Here is a 24,618-nt window from a genome sequence, read left to right on the forward strand (position 1 = left end):
CGGGCGTAGTCGCTGTAACTGTGTTACTGGCTGTCAAAACAGACTTTGTGAGTTTCCAACGCATCCGCAAAGTCTGGTCACAAGCTACACTGTCCAGTTAGGACACCATGAAACCTTGCATGACTTGTTAGCAGACAGTTTAGGATCCGTGACCTCTGGCCTGTTATTTTACCAATGTACTCATCCAAACTTGCAGTAATGATTGCCTATTTGTTAATTCTTTCAAGCTAATAAGGAAGTCCTTTACAACTTTAATTGCCTGTCATTCAGATCAAGGAAGGAATTACATAGACTATCTCTGTACACACATCATTAACCCTTACAATGCGGGAACCAAATTTTTAAGGCCTTTGCAAACAGTTTGGATCCAGATGAGACGCCACAGAACGTGGCGTCTCATCAGGATCCAAACTGTTTGCTATTCTGATAGTATTCTTTGAAAAAAATCGAAGAAAATGCGAATTTTATAAATTCAGCAGACGACATTTTAGCAGACGACAAATTTCCCAGCATGCAAAGGGTTAAAGCAGCTTTCTTACATATGAGCACCTCATTTCAGCACCATTTCCCATCAATCCACTTTTATAATTCAAATTAGCAACCTTTACCATCCATACACTGATTGTAAATCCATATTTATGCACAAAGTAAAATTTTCCAGAAATTCTAGAGAATAAAACATTGACTAATGCAAACCAAGTTAAATCAAATAAACAAACCAAACATAGATTGGAGCCAGTTGGCTATACCGGAACAGTTTTAAGGATTAATTATGCTATTTAAGGGAATCACTGCTGCCGGATTATTGGAAAACATGCCTGTCCTCACATGGAAATACTTGCCAAACAAAGAACAATTATTGGGAAAATTATGGAATCTGAAACAGGCCTGTACACACATGGGCCTAAACATAGAGTGTAAAGTAAGAGGACTGGCTATGTTTGCCAGAATATTGGTTAATGTTAATGCAAGCCATTTCATTTAATGAATAAAACAAATTTTTGCTCTATTTATTGAAACGGGTGTATTTTGGTTCAAGAGTACAAAACAAGTTGACAACTGACTATTTATTGTATAAAAATAATGCCATATTGTAATGTGTTCTTGTATTCTTTAAGTGGAAATAGAAAAGGTGAACGTTCATGGTGCTGACGGGTAATTTTACTCATCCATTTTTTGTTTTGTTTATGTTTGTGCTGCACTCAATCAATTTATTTCACTCAAATAAAGTCAGACAGTAAATCCATTCCCACTTTTATCTCTGTACAATATGCACACACAAAATTAAATAAAGTAACCCATAACTGTCCTACTTAAATACATACAAGGAAAGCGTGCCATTGGCCCAAGCCATTGCTTCATGACCAATTGACATGCAGGTTGTGTGGTAAAGCTGGGGAGCGATACCACAAACTCAAGATAGACAGAACTGTGCTCTACCACTCGAGCTTAACTGGTTACCATTCAGATACCAACTTTGATGCGCTTGTATTCCTTACGAAAAACAAATTTAATTTTCTCTATGGATTCAAGTTTTAAAGCCTTCAATTCCAACATTAAGATACTGGTGAGCAGCAAACAGCATAAAACCTGAACAGACTGTAAGTTTCTCGCAGGCTGTACTGGTTTTCTGCTAGTTGCATATAGCATTTTCGCTTTTCTACTGAGTTATGACCACGAAGCCTACCTTCATGGAGTCTATGAGAGACTTTGGCAGGAATCTCTTCAGCCCCACTTCCTTCTCCAGGTACTCAAAGTTGGACTTCTTGTCAAGTGCTACCTGGGGCATGTCCTTGAAGAAACGCCTGTAACCAACATGGATCAGCCCCAAAATGATGATGTCAAAATTAACGTTAAATTCTATGAATCACATAAAAAACATACTTACACGTCAGCAAGAAATACCATAGACACATTTCAAACAAATAACATTCTAATTTTAAATAATATTTATTTAAATTCCCAGAATATATTCTTAAATTTCTAGTGTAATTGTCAAAATCAATTTAATGTGAAATGTGACAAATGTGAAAGTCTTTTTTTAACACTGTTATATATATAAACAAAAGTCTCTTCAATTCTGTGTTAATAAGTTAATTGGCAACATCTACTATAAACACATTTTGATAGGCAACCATCAAAACTTTACTGGCAACATCCATTATCAACACATTTTGATTGGCAAGCCTCACAACACAACCCAATGCATCCTGTTTAGTTAGTTTGTTTGAACTTTTTGCAGTTATTTTGTTCACAGAATTTCGGTCATAATTTTATCACAGAGGTCAAGTAAACTACTATCTTTTTTCCAGGATTAACTGACAACTGCCTGATTTGAATAAGAGGGAGGGGGAAAATGACAATACATTTTTCTTTTATAACTAATCACCACTATTATTTAGTTTATATCTATTGATTTAAGGTAGATTGCAGCAAAAGCCCAAGATTCATTAAAATGCTCTTGATTCCACTTCCTGGGTATAACTAGTTCTCGGCCTCTTAGAGGGAGATCTTAAAAACGCTCCATTATTGAGGATCAAACCCAAAACATCCCGGTCTAGACGGTCACAATATCCACTATGCCACTAATTATTTGTAGTCCAGTACTGTACAAACTGAGCGAATCAGTTTATTGTGTACCTCATTTCTATGCAGCCCAGCCTGATTGCCATATCATGCTCTATCTTCTCTGCAAGATCCTTCATGTAGTCATTACGGACCTGAAAAGGAAGAGAAGAGAGTGAAAAGGAAGTACTGGGAAGTGTAATGGCATCCATAGGATATTAAATTGAATGGTATGAAATTAAAAGTGGACTTGATGTCAGGTTGGAGAAATGAAACAGCAGGAAGTGAAATTGAAGAGTGATCTGGAAATCAGGGGAGAGAACTAGAAAAAGAAAGAGTGAAAGGAGGCAGCCATGCCAGTTAATATCTAAAGCTTTGGCACAAATGTGACCAATTCTCCTGCATCATTGGTCAGCTATGTTCACGTTCAAATAATTCAAATGTGTATAAAAAGGGTCTTGCACATCTGCCATATTATATTGAAATATTTGCAGTTTAAATTTAACAAGCTGTTTATGATGACTGACAAAACCAACCAACGGACCACCCAAGCGAATCACTCCAAAATAGACCTTCTCGAACTTTATTTGCATGGGTTTAAAAATGTGTTTTGACTAAACTGTTCAGGTAAAATTTAACAACATTTCAAATCGTTTCCATGAAATAAACTCAAGCCCTCTATAATGATGCAATTAATGTCACCTTTCAAAGTGATATATCTAGGTAATTATTTAGTTACTTAACCCATTTATGCCTAGCGTCTAGAAAAAAGGCCTAGGCAAACAGTGTAGACCCAGATGAGACGCCGCATGATGCGGCGTCTCATCAGGGTCTGGGCTGTTTGTTTAAAGGAATTTCTGTAAGAAATATTCTAAATATAGAAATAAATATACTAGACACCCCTAATTTTGGATATAAATTGATCCAATTTCAAAGGATGGGTGAGTCCACTCCACTAGGCATTAATAGGTTAATTTCTACCACATGAATAAGTGTTATTCTGGGATATTACAAGACACACATTTCTGCCAACTTACATTTTCACTTCTTCAAGTGCATGAAAAATTTCTTAATCAGAAATTACTCAATGCAAAAAGTACATCAGCCAGATGCTTTTCCAATCAGGGAATGAGTAAACTTGCTGCAGATAAAGTGAAAGACACTCCATAAAATATAAAGAGACTCTCACATATGCCATGAAGATATGAAGCAATTCACAACAGGGCATAAACAATAAACGCTAACTATATCATGAAGAACAACTAAATGCCATGAAAAGAGACTAAAGAATGCACAATGTGCCAGGTGTAAAGATATGAGATGACATGATTACAAGAAAAATGATGATTGTGAATTAGATGACATCAGGAAAATAAGTACATAAGATACACAATTGTCAATATAAATAAGTTTCACACTGATTGGTAAACAAACGCAGCAGGACACTATGACTTGTTTTTCTGTTCATTCTAGAGAAAATTGTAACATAATGTTTTTTTTATAATCTCAAGCATTTTATTATGATTCTCAGGAGCAGCTGCCTGCTTATGTTCTTCTTTTCATGGGGAGATGACTCTAACTGAATGTAAATGTATCAAGGGTTAAAGCCCATTGCCTATATTTACCTAACGAACCTCAAATACATAGATCACATATTTCTAAAACATCTAACTTGTTTATGAATAGGCCTAGCCTACATCAACAATATTTTAAATAAGTATTTGTGAATGTCTTTTATTTTATCCTTTACAGTTTATCATTAAATTTTGCAAAGAACAATGCACTGGAAAATTTCAGTAACATCAAATTTAAGTTAAGATTTTTCTAAGATGTTTTGTGAATAGGTGTTCACCTCAAATTCGGCACAACATTCCATAGAGAAAATAAAATAGTCAAAGGAAGTCACCAGTAGGCATTGGGCAGTCAATTAAATAAAATTGTTGGTGCCTAAACAGTCATCCAAATGAATGTCCGCCACAGACAATCTGCTCAACTTTATCTGCTCAAATCAATGAGGTTTTATATTACAAGGGAACAAGAGGGGCAAAAGGAATGTTCCTATTTCACCATTTAAAAGCATGGGTTCTAATGAAATGAATTAATATCAGCCTCATATTTCCAAAGGTAATCAATAACTGTCTTGAAATTTGATAAGTATTTATAAGGACAAATTCATTCCCAGCAGTAATTAAGGAATCAATCAAATGGACATCATGAAAACAAAACACAAATTAACACTGTCCCAATCCCCACAAATACAATGGAATGAACACTACTATAAAGTAGTTGTATATATCATACCGATATAAAATTAATCAACACTATAAATCAAGATACATACATAAAATGTTATGCTGAATGTGACATTTTTGTATGTATACATTGTACTAACTAAAAACTGTTGTTTTCTTCACAGACATTCTTAGACAGGACTAGAACTTTACTGCAAAAAGTGAGACAATGACATGTACAAATGCCTGATGTTTATTAAAAAGAAGAAACCGTCGGAGACGGGTGATGCTCCCCAAAGTGTTTTTTTGTCACAATATTGCACTATATATTCAGATAAAAGGAAACGTCTTGAGGGCACAGTAGTTGGGGGGACAAGAATTTTTTTATATAAAATTTCAAAGGGCCATAACTCTGTGAAAAATCATCCGACCAGAACCCGCTGATAATATGCACATCTCCTCTTGGTAGTGAAGCTTCCCATAAAGTTTCATTGAATTCCGGTCATTAGTTGCTGAGAAATAGCCCAGACAAGAATTGCACTATATGTACAGTTAATGGAAAATTTCAAAGGGCCATAAACCTGTGAAAAATCATCCGACCAGAACCCGCTGATAATATGCACATCTCCTCTTGGTAGTGAAGCTTCCCATTAAGTTTCATTGAATTCTGGTCATTAGTTGCTGAGAAATAGCCTGGACAAGAATTGCACTATTTGTACAGTTAATGAAAAATTTCAAAGGGCCATAACTCTGTGAAAAATCATCAGACCAGAACCCGCTGATAATATGCACATCTCCTCTTGGTAGTGAAGCTTCCCATAAAGTTTCATTGAATTCTGGTCATTAGTTGCTGAGAAATTGCCCGGACAAAAATTGTGCACGAACAGACACACGGACGGACGGACAGACGAAGCGGCGACTATATGCTCCCCCCAATTTTTTTTTGGGGAGCATAAAAACAACCCTCAAACGGAATTACTACTCAAATATATTACAAAAGTAAACTGGAGCAATAACGATGTAGATGTCCAAAAGTCAAATATATCTAAATTAAGATACCGTAATACATCTTTAAATTTATAATAGAAACAAGCCAAGACGAAAACTTTAACACCAAATGAAAACTGCAAAACCAAGGAAAGGAAAGATTAATCCTTATATTGTAACAAATAATTTTCAGGACCTTAAAAAAATAGTGCATTGTTAATTTCATGTCTAAAAAAAGAGCTGACCATTGACCTGAAGACCTCAAAATCAACAGGAGTCATTTTTTCCTCCCATGTAACCAGCATACCAATTGAGATGACATTAAGAATACAAGCATTCTCTAGATATAAAGCAGAAACCCATTTCTTGATATAAGCATCTGCGATGTTAACTTTGGCCAAGTGACCTCAAAAGAAAAGGTAATTTTGTCCTCCCATGTTACTACTAAACCAATTTACTTGTTCATATGTCAAAGCCTTTTTTAAGCGTTTTGAAACAAGTTTTCCGTTACAAGCACCTGTGGCCTTAGATCTGGTAATCTAAAAAAATTACTACTTGGCTTCTTTTCATCCAAAGTACCCATCATACTTATTTTCATGATTGTATTTCAAAGTGTTCTCTTTTCATCTTGCCTATTAGAATGATCTAACCAACTGACCTACCTAGCAACCAACTGACCTACGTAGCAACCAACTGACCTACCTAGCAACTGACTGACTGATCAACAAACAGATACAAATCAATATATCCCCAGCTCTTTAAAGGAGGCTTAATAGTGAAACAGCGAGTCTGCAACATTTTTATCAGGTACCCCAGTACCAGAAGAAAGGGTTTGAAAATATAAAATACACATGCACTAAGTGTTGTGTTCATGCACACCAAACAAATGTGTTTGGCTTCTCTGATATATACAAGTAAAAATTCAGGCAGCTGAGGAGGGAAATTTGAGAGTGCTAACACACACAGTGCATCAAACTGTCTATAACCTTGAAATGCTTTATGATGCCAAACGCAGTACCAAACTTGGGGTGAAAATGAAACTACAAGAGTCAGACCCATGAAATCTTTTAGTTCATAATCAATAATCAACAAGGAAATGCAGCCAGACATGAATCCTATGAGGAAATGTATCTGAATATGTGACTCAGTGAGTGTGGGGAACAATCCATGCTTTGTACAAAGTCCACTACTCCCACCAGCTACATATGCAATCTGAATAGTGTGCATGCTCTGCAGAAAAATTTGTAGACAGCTACAGCTCATTGAATCGTTTTTTCTCAAATTTGGGACATCAAAAAAAGTTATTCATCAATAAACCCATGAGAATGTTTGTGTTGGCTTTTAAATTTGTGTAGATGTCATTAAATATAGTGCATATAGCACTTACTGCAATAAGTATTTGTAACTGCAGTGGAATCATTGTGACACATATAGCACTTACTGCAAAAGGTATATGTAACTGCAGTGGAATTATTGTGACACATATAGCACTTACTGCAATAAGTATATTGTATATGTAACTGCAATGGAATTATTGGGATGCATGTAGCACTTACTGAAGCAAGTTTATGTAACTGCAATGGACTTATTGCAAATGAACTGATAGCATATATAAATAAGTACTCAGTGGTTTCCTGTTTAATTATTTAAAAAATATTTGCTCTGTGATAAATTGACACTATCAGACATTGAAAAGAAACATTTGTCCCTATAAGACCCATACTAGAATCAATCATGGAATGAATTTGCAACCATTAGGTTCTCAAGACTCAAACCAAGAGAGCAAAAATGACCCTGTGTCCCTAACTTAAGTTTAAAACATCAGAAGGTCTTTTTAAAATTTTGCAGCGGGTACATGGAACTTTGACTATATGAATGCAATTCTTCTACGTGATGGAAAGGAAACATGATGAAACAGATGTATAAAGAGACTATGAATTACCTCAGGTCTCTGACAAAACCTGCACTCAGTTTGTGGAAAAATTTAGAAGACACAGCAGACATGTTCCAGTCAAGTTTGTGTAAAACATAAATAGAAGACGGCTTATGATGGGGTTTTTACCTGGTCATACAAGTAGTAGAATGTCACTTTGTCCTTCGCATAAAGCTCTTGAAAACTTTTTGGCAGGTATCGAACTCTAAGTTCATATCTAAAATCAAACAGAAATGTACCCTTTATATACAACATCAAACATTCAGTCAATTTTCAGTTTGATCTAATTTTGTTTATCCTTTAAAATAAAATATTTAGCAAGATGCTATGGGAAGTTTCAAATATTACAAAACATAAGTATTCCCAATGGTAGAGAAATATTATTAATTTTCAACAACATAGATAACATAGATAACTAAATTGGTAGATTGTTGTTCCAAATGATGAAAAATATGTTCCAATTCAGAAAAAAAAATATGACGTTAAAATTGGTAATAACATTAAAGCATGAATCCATAGCCTGAATGAAAAATTTATAAATTAATATAATAACACCCTTAAATTCTTTTTCTGAAGTTCTCTCTTTCTTAAATTCTGATGTTTGAGGAAAAAAAAGGTGAGTTGGGCCCTCTAAGTCCAATTAAGCTTACAAAGGTAAGAAGTAACGTAAGATTTGTGGATATGGTGTCCTGCTGGAGATCATGACGTCCTGGGTTTGTTCACACTCTGGGAGAGTTTTCAAGATTTCCTCTATTTACACCAAGTAATTGTTCTTCCCAGGTAGTGAACTCAAGAATATCACAATAAGCTTTCAGCTTTTGATACATAATAATATACCCAGTCTTTTTTTTTTATTTTAACAACTTTACAGAATGATTTAAGGCATTTTTTTATTTTGTCTTGTTATTTTGCTGTTGTTTTTAAAATTTAATTGAAATACAACAGACCAGCCTTAATAGAGAAATAAGCTCGCAGGCTATACCTAGTGGAACTGAAACATTCAAAGAAAGTCGTTTCAGAATACACCAATCTGTAAACCCTATTTACACACACAAGAGATGCCCAAGATTCTATCACATACCTCCATTCATCCGGTGGTCGTGTTGCCTCATACTTCTGTTTCACCTGGTACATAGTGAGGTTGTTGTGGAGCCAGTACGAGTCCCGTGACTTCAAGTGCACCAGCTTGAGAGCGTAGCAGCGTGCGAAGTATCGGTCCCCTTGTGCCAGCCGACCCACCACCAGGCGTATGATGTCCTGGAAAATGGAAACAAGAGATGTGTTTGTCAGAAACACAATGCCCCCTACTGCGCTGCTTTGATTTATTTATTTTTGTATCATTTGGCAGGTACAGATAATTATATTCCTTTAAAGCTTATAACTTCCCTTGGTTTTGTTTTTTTTTACCTTTCACCTTGAAGGATGACCTTGACCGTGACCTTTCACCACTCAAAATGTGCAGCTCCATGAGATACACATGCATGCCAAATATCAAGTTTCTATCTTCAATATTGCACAAGTTAGCGCAAAACAGGCCGAAAACAATATGCCCCCGATCATTCGATCTTTTAAAAGAATGCTCTTCTTGACAAAAAATCCATTTTAAACAGAAAGTGTTTCCCTGATAGGCCTGTGTGGACTACACACGCTATTCTGGGACAACACTTTAGCACATGCATTTAACCCTCTTTTCACAGAGCGAGGCTACAATGTTTGTAAAACATGTATGCCATTTGCAATTTGCAGCCAAGTCATCAACATGTGCTATTGTTAAGAGATTTTTACTATTGTATTCTTTTTACCTTAACCTTTAATCTCGAGATCTTAAATCATTAGAGGCTATTTTTCCCTTATGACAAACCAGAAAACTAATTTATATAATCTTTGGTGAAAGGGGGATCTAGACATTGCTGGGGAATGGTTTTCAAAATACAAGCCACTTTGACCTTCACCTTTGACCTATAAATCATCAACCTTTCCTCCCATGTTACCTGCCAACTAAGTTGGGTGATAGACAAATTTTTCCCTTGATTTCATTCAAATTTATAAAACACACATAATGTTTATTATTCTTTAACTTGGTCATTTTTTAGCATCATGATGCTTTTTTTTCAGTGCAAACTCAGCATGCATTTTGGCACCAATAACATTAACATCAAGTAGGCTTCATGGAAAACGCTGGTTATGAAACATATTTATAACTTCCTTAACCACTCTAAGTGTCTTTTTTACATACTTGATAATAGATTCCCTAAACCTTAAGTGTTTTGCGTTTATGTTGAGAAATCAGAAAACCATTTGCGTTTCTTCACCCTTCAGCATTGTTCAAGCACTGCCTCTATAATATAATAATAATCTAGGTCTTTGTTTTGGTTGTGACATTCACTGTCCATTATAACCTTGCCAACGCCTAAAGTAATTACAAAGTCCAAGATGGATGTATATCAGGAATATAAACTACAGTGAAGCTTATTTCTAACAAGAAATATCTTTAAAAAAAGATATATGGCGTTGATTGTGGTTGGAGTTTATGAAAGGTAAAGTTCAATGAATGAGATCAAGGATAGCGAATGTCTTTTTCTGTGCAGTTCTTAGCTGCATCACACACAGTGCCGGATGTTACACGGAGTTTTCACTGCTTATTTTACGTTATTACATATTGCTGGTCATAAACCTATAAATACAAAACAGACAACCAAAAGAAGAATGGAAGTCGCTGGATATCTTCATTTCACATCTTTCTGGTCTAAAGAAAATTCCAGTTCACCTACCGTAATAACTCAATGTTTTCGGACACTTACAAATAATAATTTTTTTTCGTGTCCGAAAACTTAGATACAACAAATATTCACAAAATACAGGTGTCCGAAAACTTGGAGTCGAAAATTGAAGTGTCTGAAAATAGCGTCCATTGTATCAACGACTACAGGTAATAGCACCCGCTTGTAAAATACCATGCCGTTAAGTATAAATTACAGTTATTTATGTTTGCACTGCCTTTTAAATAATTTTAATTGCTTAATTTATTTTACAGAAAGTTACTACAAGTTTGTACTTTGACCAACGAGTTCAAAGATGAGCATGTATGAACCTGTAATTAACGCAATAAAAAAGAAAACTGTGAATTCTTTGTTATTTCCAATAGTTGTTGTCTAACACCTTTCATTGTTCGTAAAACTTGCAATAGGGTGCATCACACTTTGAAGCGTTTAGTATCTGTCACAGTCATTTTACTGAGAAGGGGTATTGCCATTGCGGCAGATAATTGAACTGTTAATTGGCACTACCCCTGGTAATTGTCATAACGCTTATGCTATCGGGCGAAACCATTGTTTTATACCGGTTTACAAGGTTATTTACTCAATAACGTAAATACAATGGTCCATAGCCCTCAGGCATGCACCTGCCATGTTTATCTGGTTGTAAAACCCCATGACCGAAGTGTCATTAGATATCAAAAACAGGACCGAAATTTGGTAAAATAGCGCTGTAAAATATACTGTCCGAAAACTTAGAGACATTAATTATGGACGAAAACTCGTGTGTCCGAAAATTAAGAGTCACGAAAAATAATTATTTTTGCTAAAAAAAGGGGTGTCCGAAAACTTAGAGTGTCCGAAAACATAGAGTAATTACGGTAGTTCATGCTATAGCGTCATTGTTATATAACGATTATTTTACTGGCTGCGAACTCTGGTCAGCACATAAGGTAGTCGTGAAGACGCAGCGATGACCTGTATATAAACTCTGACATTCACACACACTGGCAGCGAATAGACCCGATACCTCGCGGGTTGAAATGCAATGCATTAAAGTGATGCCTCGCTTCCACTGCTCTTTATACTTTTACATGTTAACATGTTGACAGGAATATGGAAGTTAGTACTAAATACAGGGTTTTACATTCATGTTAAATTTTAGGGGTCCCTAGGACAAGGAAAAGGGGCCATAATTATGAAAAAATGCTTGATAGAGTTGTCTGCTCTTGTTTATAGGTTGGGGTCATGTTGGTAAACAAGTATGCAAAATATGAAAGCAATATGTCAAGGGACAATGAAAATAATTGGGGTAGTACAAAAACTTTAACATTTTCACGCTAACGCTAACGGAAACGCCAGGCCGGGTGAGTAGGATAGCTCCACTATATATATTTTATATATAATAGTCGAGCTAAAAAGGCAAAGATATCATAGGGACAAATGCTCATGACCAAATTTAATGAAGATTGAAAATAAATGTGGCCTCTAGTGTTCACAAGGAAAATGTTAACGACGGATGCCGCAAAATAAATGATGCACACATGGCCAGAGCTTTCGTTGCCGTTCACAATTGTTGTCAATGTGATCATTTTTGAAAAGTGGCCTAAAATCTTTCATTTTGCAAAAACCAGATTTTCTACTATTCTTGCTTAATAAATGGCACAAGCATCTAGCCAAGAAACAAGTTATTGTGAGCAAGCAATTCCAACATGTATACACAGAAAAATATCGATCGTGTAAAATAAATGTGAATGACATAACTTTTTTTTTGTTTAAATTGTATTTGTTCGTTAAGAGCTACACACTACCTATATGTATTGTATGCGCTTTGAAGACTATGATTAAAGAATTGCTAAAGTAATTTTTTAAGTGGCGACAAAGTTTAACAATGGCAACAATGGGTGGTGAAGGTAAATTTTATTCAAGCGAGAGCTTTAAAGGGGCCTTTTCACGTTTGGGTAAATTGACAAAATTGAAAAAAGTTGTTTCAGATTCGCACATTTTTGTTTTAGTTATGATATTTCTGAGGAAACAGTAATACTGAACATTTACCATGCTCTTAAATTGCCATTAAATGCATCTTTTGACGATTTAAAAACCTGAAAATTATAAAGCTTTGCAACGCGAAACAAATTAATATTTTGGAGAGTTCTGTTGTTGTTGTTATATTTTGTGAAACTACGAGGATTGGTTATATTAGGTATAAAATGCATCCGATATTGTATAAGGAAGGATTGCCGAGAGGTCTTAATCGGAGACTTTTTACTCCAGGACTCCAGGGGTCAGTGGTTCGAGCCCTACTGAGGGTTACCTTTTTTTCTTTTTATCCCCACGCTTTTTGTAAAGCGTGGGGATATTGTGGTTATCTCCGCCATCCGTCTGTCTGTCTGTCCGTACGTCCTGGCTACTATCTCCTCCTACACTTTAAGCACTAGAACCTTGAAACTTACACACATGGTAGATATGAGCATATGTGCGACCCTGCACTATTTGGAATTCTGATCTGACCCCTACGCCAAAAGTTATGGGGGTTGGGGTGGGGCCAGGTCAGAGATTTTCACTCATTTTTTTAATGTTATTTTACATTAACTTCTTCATTTCTACACCAATTTACTTCAACTTGATACTGAACATCTCTTATGACAATACGGTCAATCGCAACTATGCATGGCCCCATTACCAACCCTGGGGCGCCCTCGCCCACCCAAAATTGCCTTTTACTATAAATTCTTCATTTCTACACCGATTTACTTCAAATTGATACTGAACATATCTTATGACAATACGGTCAATCTCAACTATGCATGGCCCCATTATCAACCCTGGGGCGCCCCCTGGGTCAAACATGCGGTGTGGGAAAACGCGTCGGTCTCTGCCGTGCCATTTCTAGTTTAAATTTCATTCTTGATTTTTTTACTGGAGAATTTTAGATCCAATGTTTACATTTATCAATATAAAGCCTTTAATGACAAACTTTAAAACATGCCAAAATCTGTGAAAAGGCCCCTTTAAAAGGCTATCATAAAAGCTCACAATGAGCACGTTGTGCTCAGGTGAGCTAATGAATGATTATAGGACAGGATTCAACTTCCAAAAGACTATGTTAGCGCATGTCAAGAAATGATAAATCGTTTCAATCAAGATGACATGTTCATTAAAATTAGCAATGCAATACAATTGTCCATAATAAATAATATGCAGTCATCAAATATACAGAATACCAATCAAGTCATTATGCTAGTCATAAGGCTATACATGCTTTTAATTGTTATATTGTTTGAGAGTTACTTTTTTTCTTTGTTTAATTTTATTCTTGTTTTTTACTGGAGCTTTTTAGATCCAATGTTAACATTAACCAATACAAAGCATTTAATGACAAACTTCAATACATGCCAAAATCTGTGAAAAGGTCCCTTTAAGAGTTTAACAGTTAGCATTCAAATGATAGCTCATAGTATTGTCATGATTATCATGCTAAGGTCAGCTTTAAGAGTTTACCAGTTTGCATTCAAATGATAGCTCATAGTATTGTCATGATTATCATGCTAAGGTCAGTTTTAAGAGTTTACCAGTTTGCATTCAAATGATAGCTCATAGTATTGTCATGATTATCATGCTAAGGTCAGCTTTAAGAGTTTACCAGTTAGCATTCAAATGATAGCTCATAGTATTGTCATGATTATCATGCTAAGGTCAGCTTTAAGAGTTTACCAGTTTGCATTCAAATGATAGCTCATAGTATTGTCATGATTATCATGCTAAGGTCAGTTTTAGGAGTTTACCAGTTTGCATTCAAATGATAGCTCATAGTATTGTCATGATTATCATGCTAAGGTCAGTTTTAGGAGTTTACCAGTTTGCATTCAAATGACAGCTGATAGTATTGTCATGATTATCATGCTAACGTTAGCTGTAGTGTTACAGGGTTTTCCCCAGGCCATTTAAGCGCCCCTTGCCGGGGCGCTTGAATTTCGAAATCCGAGTCCCAAGGGCGCCCGAAATTTTCCGACCTGTGTGTTTTTCAGTGAAAGAAAGTGGAGATTGTAAAAAAACAACAAAGGTTTCTCTATCATGGTATCAATATTCCCTGTTTTAAAAGAGCACACGGTACCTACTTTCACAAGTAATTAATCGCCATAAACACCACATGGGGTAATGGATAATCCACTGATAAGAGCATAGCATGACGCGCGTATAGATTATTTTAGCCAAATTACACAGTCATTTAAATGCTGACAAGGATGTATCAGGTAACTTTCCAGTCGTCAAACTGTTATGTTCATCGTCCAGTCGGTTACGCGAATGCTTATGAGGGCGGGGTAAACTATCGACCATTATTTTTGATTGACGTCGGGCACGATGTAAAAGTTTATCGCAGCTTGATTAGCAAGAATTTGTACCATTTACGTAATAAAAAAGTACATTTAAGACGGTTTCGGGCATCATCATCACACCTTTTTACTATAAACAAGTGTTACCTATGACTCTTGTAATTAATAAAAGAAATTACCTGAAAGAGGTAAAGAAATAATTACTTATAGCGAGTAAGTTGTGCAAATAACTCCCGGTTACAATTATGCGATAACAATTTAATTCCAGTACATGTAATTTTCATCATGTCCATTTATAACGTTTTGCTGGCATTGATTCGACACGTAATGCGTTAACAAATTTTCGTTGAATTAATTACGCACACTGGTAAATTTTTCGTCCGATAATCGATACTTAAAAGACTGATGATGGCAACCGGCCGTAATCCTCGTGAATTTCATGCATAATTCCGTCAAAACATTTATTCGACTTAAGTGTTTAAACAAATTATCGTTAAATTCATAACACAACTGTTAATATTTATTAAAATCTCAAATGGGAATAATTAAATTTGTCATCCGATACCCTTTCCCGTATGTCGACGTTAACGCGTTTTTAATCCGAAACACACTTCCGAATGTAAATGTTACCGCAACGTAAAATATTCTTGCTTCAAATTAGTAGTGCAAATTTATTTTGTGTAAAATCTTTTTCTCAATTAAAAAGAGCGCGAAAATTATGCAGCATGTACAACGTCGCGTGTATTGTTATAAAAAGCACACAAAACGTCAGAGGATTGACGCATGTTCAGAGGCAATATTTCATCAAATCTATAAATGGTCACTTAAATTTTTTTTGATACTATTGAAAAATGGCAAGGTTTGTTCAAAAGAAATAATTGAGAGCTTTTATAGTAAATATTTACCAGAAAGTGATTTATAAAAACGGAATAAAAGGGATTATCGGATAATAAATAAAAACTTGAATAGTAGTATGTATGCAGTAATAGAGTCGGGTTGAAACGGATGTATTGGAGAATCGTTCGAGTCAGGATTTTACTGTCAGTACGGAAAAGTTTTAAAACAATTAAACAATATAAAAAAGTATACATATTTTTAAATGACAGGGGGATTTTTTGAAGAGTCATAGCGCACTAAATGACGTCTTTCGACGCTGTTTTTCTTTGAGTTAAAACGCACCACAGAGCGTTAATTGACACGTTAAATTAAAAAAAGTCAACGTCAGGAGGGGACACCCCTCCCGAACTACCCCTATCAGCCCCGGGGCGCCTGACAAAAGTCCTGTGGAAAGCACTGGTGTTAGTTAGCTGTAGTGTAAGCGGCTTTGCTTGCCAATGTGAATATGAGAGTTGATTTTGTACATGTGTAAGATTCAATAATACAAAATAATGGAAAATGTAATGTATTGTATGAAACACTTGTGTTGGACATTCTCAGCCGAGAAACAAGCAGTGTTTTTTTTTCACCTATAGGGGAATGGTGGCGGGGCCGTCCAAAGGGGAAAAACGCGTCGTTTTTTAGGAAAAGGGGAAAATTTAGAAGTCATTCTTTTATATGTAATGATATTTATTATATGAATACAGATGTATGTATGAATATAAATATTCACAGCTGAATGTCTCTGTTCTTTTTCTTAAATATTTATCAATGATTTGTTCAACATAAGTTTCAGTCAGTTCAGCCGTCATGCACAGTATCAGTTTTCCAAGCCAATTAGTCTCAGTCTAATTGGGAGTTTCTTAATCAATAAAATGGCAAATTTGAGCATTTTTTATCAATAAAATGGGCCAAATTGGAATGTTTTATCAACAAATATTGACACAATATAGATACATCAGGCCTTTTCTGGGCCATTTTGGAAAAAAAATTAATTCATGAAGTCCACTGATTTGGGAAAACCTAATTTAATATAACTCTTTATAATAATAACAAATCATACACATTATAGTTATATACCTTGCTAGATGTTTATAAAATGAATTTGAGATATATCTATCACGAGGCAGTTGTTTCTAAAAAAAAAAATAACAATAATTTTTTTTTTTTTTTTTTTACTTTTGGAGGGGATTTTTTCAAAAAAAATGGTGGAAAATATATACTATTTTTGGAGGGGAATGGGGCCGAATATCAGCCCCGAAATTTCCATTAAAAAACTGACAAGTGTTTTTTTCCTTTTCTGTTTTTCCCCCCAACAAAATGTTCAATTGAAAAAAAATCAGAAGTATTTTCAGATTTTCTGGTAAAAGTCTGCAGCAGGATAAAAATGTGCAGAGAGACAGTCGGACTGACAAACCAGCAAAGTGATAAAAAAATGTACCTGTGAAGTATAACAACTTAGTAGTTTATACCTTACATCATTATGCTTCTTCTGTGTATAATTAACATCCAGGGTCTGTTATTTTGATTCCTTACATAAATAGGGAATACAAGGTAACTGTCTAATGATAACAGATGGAAATCTGATAAAGATGTTGGCATAGGGAAGCTGAGGCTTTCCTGTCATCACTCATCAGAGTATGATATTAATCTGACAGTATGACAGTAAGCATATACTCTATTTATTATGCAACTTTTCTATTAACAAAATGTGTAACTAAATAACTCACACACCAATGTACTGTTTGTTACAATATTGTGTGATTTAATATACACATATTGGCAATTGCTAGACACACAAAAAGATGGGAAGAACTTTGAATTACACCAATATGTAATTTTGCGCTATTTAGTTTTTGAAACTGAAATATTTTCAATTTGGATGTGGTTGAGTGTTGTGGGGGGACACCAGTGTACCAATCATCTGGGCCCTTTACATGTCTGTCAAAAGGATAATGTGTTTTATGTGAAACAAGAGATGTGTTTGTCAGAAACACAATGCCCCCTATTGCGCCGCTTTAAAGCCATATATTTGACCTTTGACCTTGAAGGATTACCTTGACCTTTCATCACTCAAAATGTGCAGCTCCATGAGATACACAGGCATGCCAAATATCAAGTTGCTATCTTCAATAATGCAAAAGTTATTGCAAAACTTTAACCAAGGTTAAAGTTTTGGAACACACACAATGAATGAATGACAGACAGACAGGCCAAAAACAATATACCCCCCTTTCTTTCGATACGGGGGCATAAAAATACTTAATATTTGTCTATGATGGATTTTCCTTTTTTAATTAATGTGCTGTGCAATGTAAGAAGTAGGACAGACCACTATGGGCCTCCTCGCATTTTAGTGACCACCCAGTAAGCCCGCAAACGTTAATTGACCTTAACCTTGGGCTCCAATGTAATGAACATTGTCAGGCTGACTGGTCGGTGACTGTAATATGAAAAAGCCCTTTGTGGTCTATAATTTGCCAGTTGTGTGCATACCTGGACCATAAGTTCCACCCTATGGTAGACGACCATGGTGGTGTAGACATCCACGTGTACCTCAAGAACTGACAGTCGTGGGTTCATACTGGTCACCATCATAACACCGCACACCCTAGACACCTCAACACACCCAACTGCTAGAAATCATGTATTCCCCATACACTCATTACTTGTTACCAAACACAAACCCGAAACTTTAAAAAGCGAAATAGCACACAAAACAACACACTTCATGGAAGCTACCAATTTCAAACAAATCCGAATTTTAAGAAACACTGCTGTGAATTAAAAATATCCTCCATTCTGGAATCACAAATTTCATTATTCACTGTCTCATACACCAGAAACTGTTATCCACTTTACACTGAGAAAACACAAAGCTGCCATATTAACACATTCACAGCACATCCAATATTTTCTCAACAACTCTGGGGAAAAAGAGCACTTTCAAGAAAGTAATAAACTAAGCTACTGGCAGCATTTAGGAGTCCAGTGCAGCAATCTTGCCTGCAAATCTTTCTCTCTCAGCCCTGCATAACTTCATTCATGCAGCATTTCCTGTTACCATCACAATTGTGCCTAGCTGCGGCTGACAGTGGAGAACAGAGCCACTGCCCCCTAACTGTTAAGTGTATCTAAGCCAAGCGCTAATCACAAGTTTTCTTCCCCAGCCCGCTGATAAGTCATACCAGACTTGTATCAAGCAGTCTCAACATTCATCATGCTGTACTTCTTACTACTGAACATTCTTTTCTCCCTGCAGTTGATTTTGTTGGCTGTTTTTTTGCCTAAGAAAATGATTCATTACGTTTCACATGAATACACTTAATTGCAGAAAATTGCAGAAGAACTTCAGTGTTAATACAATAGTTTTATCATTTATTAACCTATGTGTTACTAACTTGTAAAGTGAACGCCTGGCATTCATGCAAGTCATCGCAATTGTATGAAGAACAAGCTGAAGCTCACACAATGAGTCTTATAGTAGGAAGAATATTTAATATGAACAAGAGAGCCTCCTGTTGTAGGAGAGCTCACCTGGCAAACAAGAAGTTTGTATTGTTTTCCTATGAATTACAACCATTGTAAGGTTAAGACATTATAAATCAGAACAGTATCATCACCGAATGATAATGAGATATCAAACTATAAAATCAAGGTGATTTACATTAACAGGTTTTCTTTGAAAATATGATAGGAGCAAATAGTTTGATCACATAGGTCTGTACATATGCCAACAGGTGTAGTTGTAAGTAAATTTGAATTCTTCTTTACAAACCAAAGGTCTTCAAGGATTAAATAAGAAAAATTCCTTACTTTCTTTCAAAAATCCAAAGACACCAGGCACTGGTTCTTCCCAGGTAACATACCTTAGAATCTCTCAATACTTTCAATGCAATGAAGCTTTAATAGTGTATCACAAAAGCGGATATAAATGGCACTTCGATGCTTGATCACGTTCTTACATCTATCCAACACACTTCAGCTCCTTATACCTCATATGTGTTAGGGCAGGCACAATTTTTTAATCTGCATTTTCTAATTGCATCCGTTGATTTCATAACTTAATGTGAGCTGCAAAAATGTACTATCTAGTTTATGAACATAGTTGGTATATCCAGAAGTGGTCAGTAACACAAACAATCCTAGGTTAATGCACACAACCTACAGGCAATGTAGATCAGAAACATATGATGCATCCAGTTGTGGCCACTGGCCAACAAGACATGGGTAGTCCTTTCTATCCAATGTCAAATTCATAATAATAATATATTACAATACTACAGAATTGCTTTACGGTCAACTGGTATGCTTGGTCAGTTTAGATGAAAAGCCTCACTGACGAAAATCAGTCATCATTAGATCCGAGTTAAACAGCCATCTGCTTAAGTCACCCGGCAGTCATTTTAAGGTAGCGCACCTCTAATGGGCACATATCCAAATATAATCTAATTAATTATTTTCTTAATCAGCATCATTTCACTGAACTACATGCAAATTTGTAGGTAGGCTTTCCATGCTTTTTAAAAAAATATACCGATTTTTTCAAAACCACCCCCATGCTCGGCTTTTGTCCAGTTTATTTTCACCCCTGGGGTATATAAAAGTTCCATAATTCATTCAAATTTCCAAATATGGGCATGCAGTTGGTGTGTACAGATGCTGTAAAGGTGTTTAAAGTTTAAACAAGATGAAATAAGTATTCTTTTACAGACATTTATTTTTTACAAATTTTTATCTATGGAAGAGCGCCATGAAATGTTAGTGATTTCAGCCAAGTAAAAATTGGGTCGGTTAAAAACAAAGTGTCATAAAATTCAAAATAGTATCATTTAAGTCATATTTTAAACTTAGTTTTTATAGAAACACTATATACAGCAAAAATACCAAGAACTAGACAGATTTACCGTTTACTTTTTGAAATAAAAATAAAAATGCAACATGCATGGTTCGTATTTTCAACAGTAAATCACCCAATTTCGCCATAACGTTGTTTTAATTTTAATAATTGAAGAATGTGCATAAAAATTGCAACATATTTAACAATAAATATGGCTTATATGCCATATTAAATCAAATTACGTTAGAAAATAAATAAAACGCGTCGCAAAAAAGTATACGTCGTCGGCAGGATTCGAACCTGCGCGGGAATATCCCAAAAGATTGCTAGTCTATCGCCTTAACCACTAGGCTACGGCACCTAATAGTAGGCTCTTCAACCTTCGAAGAAATCGCGGGAAATCATGAGAGGTGCACTACCTTAAGGTGCACAATATTGAACATTCACATTTTGTCTTACTTTGTAGTATATTGTGCTGGAAAAGAACATCTTTGATGTGTGCTTACTGTAACTGCCTTTGATTAGATAAATGCAGCCAGTGTTGAGATGTTGTTTTACAGCTATCATTATGGGACAATGTTTTAAATAAAATATACAAAACAATATGTTACACATTTGAAATGAATATTGCTATCTTAATAAACACTAAAAACAATAAGGTACCATATTTTCCAGACATTGCATTTGGATGCATTAATTTTGGTAGATTTCAATTTGATTTTAATTAAGACAAAATGTCCATTAAAAATAGTTTGTGATATAAATGTTTTGAAATGCATTACAAAATGTTAAACAAAAGTTAAAGTTGTCAATGATTCCTGCAATAACGAGTTTTTATTTAAAAATCAATAATTCTTCTTTTTCAATGCTGATGATGTGATGTTTTACATGCAGCACCACTTCTGCAAACTTTTTTATAAGCATAAGGACTTTGACAAAATACAGGAGCACTGCTTTTTTGCAGACAGCTATTGTTAATTTTTTGGCAACACTAAAATTTGATCGTGACGTTTTGGATTAATTTAATAAAACTCTCTTTTTTTTAAGTAACACGGGATCATAAATTATTTTATTTCTGTACAACAATATTTAACATATTGAGTAGTGCTACGTTTATGGTTGTTTGAATCATGATGAATTGTTTTTGTGACGTTTGTGTTCAAAGTATAGGGTTACATAGCTTAACATTTCATATATTATAATAACTACAATCAGAGCTCCAGATAAGAGGCGTATCTGCGTATTTACGCATTCAAAAAATAAAAAACGCTTTAAAAATCTGCCCGGTATGTAACAAAACGCAATGCAAATACTGGTACCTATTTTAAATCGATTTAAGTGCGTAACCAGTTTAACCAATAATCCAGTTGAGTTTTTAGTGGAAGTTAACCTTTGAATCAAAAGTAAGTCGATCAAAACTTCGCTGTCGTTCTCAAACCTCATAGCTCCAAAATAAAAATAAAAAGTTCGTCTTTTCCAAATATATGAAGTCTGTCGCGTGTTTTGTGCTATATCTTGTAGCTCTACGCCAATCAGAGCCCTTGAAAAAGCCACGTGACAAAATGTTGTAGCTTGATTGTTGCCTTTTTTCTGGGCGAAAAATCGTAGCGACGTCATTTCACCTATAGGTACCTGTATGTCATTTTGTTTGGACAAATATGACAAAAACTTTTTATATTTGCAGCTATGAGGTTTCCTATCAGCACGAATTGTCGTACCTAATAAAATGACAAAACTGTGGTGACCAAATATTGTAGCTACCATTTCTGAATATCAATATGACTTATCAGTATGACTTACGCGTCTACTATGACTTGTATCGTATTTTGCAGCTTCATTTGTTTGGCATTTTTACAGAATTTCAATTTCTAAAACATCGTTATAAAAAAATGTGACGTTTTTTTCTCTCTCCTGAAAAGTTGGCATTTTGTAACTACGAGGTGTGAGAACGACAGCGAAAAAAATTAGCTTGTAATAGAAATGGCGGCCCACCATGTTTGGGATAAAAAAAGGGATGTTTTAAGCGACCAGCGGCTCTTGCAGAAATATTTTAAAAGAAAGTCTGTTCATATCGTCATTTTAAATTCATTCTGTTGGCATTTAATAATCTAAATAACAAATAAAAATATTTATAGATTAAACACGCCATTTTCTTTATCAGTTTTCTATGGAAATGGAAAATACCCCCTCAATATTCCTAAATACCCTTTATGGCTGAAACAAAGGAGTAATATACGCTTTAACAATAATATCAGGGGGTGAAATACCCTTTAGACTAAATCTTTATCTGGAGCTCTGACTACAATTATTGTTCATTCAAGTATAATATAACATGTAACTGTATGTCACTTTAAACATTAACAAGGGACAAAACTGTCACAAAACCAGGTTTTCAATTGGAAAAAAAGAGACAACTTAAACTGAACTGATTGTTTAAAATTAACCCCCTTTGTTTTAAAATAAATCTATATTTAGTCATGGCGACCTTGACCTTGGAGATATTGACATAATTCTTTCGTACTATACACCGTCCAATGATGGTAAACAAATGTGCCAAATGATTTTAAAATCTCACAATGAAGGACATAGTTATGGCCCAGACAAGCTCATTTATGGCCATTTTGGACTTTTGAACTCAAAGTGTGACATTGACCTTGGAGATATCGACGTAATTCTTTCGCGCGACACACAGTCTAATGATGGTGAACAAATGTGCCAAATGATTTTAAAATCTCACAAAGTTATGGCCTGGACAAGCTTGTTCCGCCCGCCCGCCAGACCGCCCGCTCGTCGACATTTGCCAATCTAATAACCAGTTTTTTGCTTCGGAAAACCTGGTTAAAAATTATCTGTGCTTGTGCTTTTGGTGTTAGTTTCTTTGAATAAGGATGATTCTATCAGCTGACCAACCATCTAAATAGTTTTAAACCTATTTTTGTTAGATCAATTGCATAGAAAGCCTCTAGTTAAATTGAAATGCTCTCCAATCTGTTTCCTGAGACTAGAACCAGTACTTGGTGTATTTTGGGGAAATCTAAAGAATGCTCCCACAGTGGTGTTCGAACCCGTGACCTCCCGGTCGCTAAGAAGACATCATACCTACTACTGCACTATCTGGGGGGCGGTGACGGAGACAATTACAGAGTATGATGACACCAACCAAACTCACATACGCCACATGGAGAGGTAACCCAGGGACAACTGAGGCGAGAAGCAAGTGAACTGTTACTGCACCAGAATGACAAAACCACTGCTTATGTACAACAATAAACATGCCTGTTACACAGCTTATTCAACACCAAGTCCTGTTGGTTGCAACTTCAAGGCAAAATCTTTCATAAACAGATTATTCAATGAAGCATCCAGACAAGAGCCATGATTGGAAACACTCCAGCTTAATGAAATCTTTTCTCATTTATCACTTATCTCGAAATGTGAAATGCTTCGAATTTGATTTAGTGCGCATGACAGAAAAAGGCTTGCCAGATCACATGCCTTAGCGCATTCCTTGGCAAACAGCAGAAAGAGAACATTGAAATAAAGGCTTGTATATCTATTTTTAATTCCTCTAATTCCTGAGAATTATAAAACAGATTGACATTTATTTTTCAAGTAAAAAATAGTAAATATACCACATTCTTATAAATTTAAGTGCAAACTATATATGGCAGTGAATAGTGACACACTGGACACACATTGTGGTATAAATACTTCATTTACTTCTGATAATGATGGTTATGATGTTGTTATTGCACATGAAATGTAGGACTTTGTCAATTAAATAAATTCCTTTCCACATGACAGCATGTTGAAAGTGTTGTGGGATGCATGAAGCCCAGTTTCCCAGAGTGCCACTTAACCCTTTGTATGCTGGGAAATTTGTCGTCTGCTAAATTGTCTTCTGCTGAATTTCTAAAATTAGCATTTTCTTCGATTTTTTCAAAGAATATTATCAGAATAGCAAACAGTTTGGATCCTGATGAGACGCCATGTTCCAGTGATTTTTTTTGCTTTTTTTTCTTACAGCCTGTGCCTTTTGGATTGGGAAAATTAGTGCGATAAACCATGAAATTGGGAAAAATAGCGCGATAAACCA

At 35.3% G+C, this 24,618-nt stretch overlaps 1 protein-coding gene and 1 non-coding gene across 9 annotated transcripts in view; both read right to left on the bottom strand.

Annotated features, from left to right (window-relative positions):
- LOC127879960 (focal adhesion kinase 1-like) overlaps positions 1-24,618 on the bottom strand; it is a 111,719-nt gene that overhangs the window by 42,387 nt on the left and 44,714 nt on the right. For 7 of the 8 annotated variants that reach the window (XM_052427106.1, XM_052427100.1, XM_052427103.1 and 4 more), the window contains exons 3-6: positions 8,798-8,973; positions 7,846-7,933; positions 2,641-2,720; positions 1,688-1,805 (exon numbers count right to left, since the gene is read on the bottom strand). In XM_052427106.1, coding sequence (XP_052283066.1) covers positions 1,688-1,805; positions 2,641-2,720; positions 7,846-7,933; positions 8,798-8,973 — 462 coding nt within the window. Of the gene's footprint in view, positions 1-1,687; positions 1,806-2,640; positions 2,721-7,845; positions 7,934-8,797; positions 8,974-18,178; positions 18,426-24,618 lie in introns of those variants that run through there. The other variant, XM_052427105.1, reaches the window with a different exon arrangement.
- On the bottom strand, positions 20,802-20,883 carry Trnaa-agc (transfer RNA alanine (anticodon AGC)). Its single transcript has one exon. It is a non-coding gene; the product is annotated as a tRNA-Ala (tRNA).

Source organism: Dreissena polymorpha, chromosome 4 (assembly GCF_020536995.1).
Source record: "Dreissena polymorpha isolate Duluth1 chromosome 4, UMN_Dpol_1.0, whole genome shotgun sequence".
NCBI lineage: Eukaryota > Metazoa > Mollusca > Bivalvia > Myida > Dreissenidae > Dreissena > Dreissena polymorpha.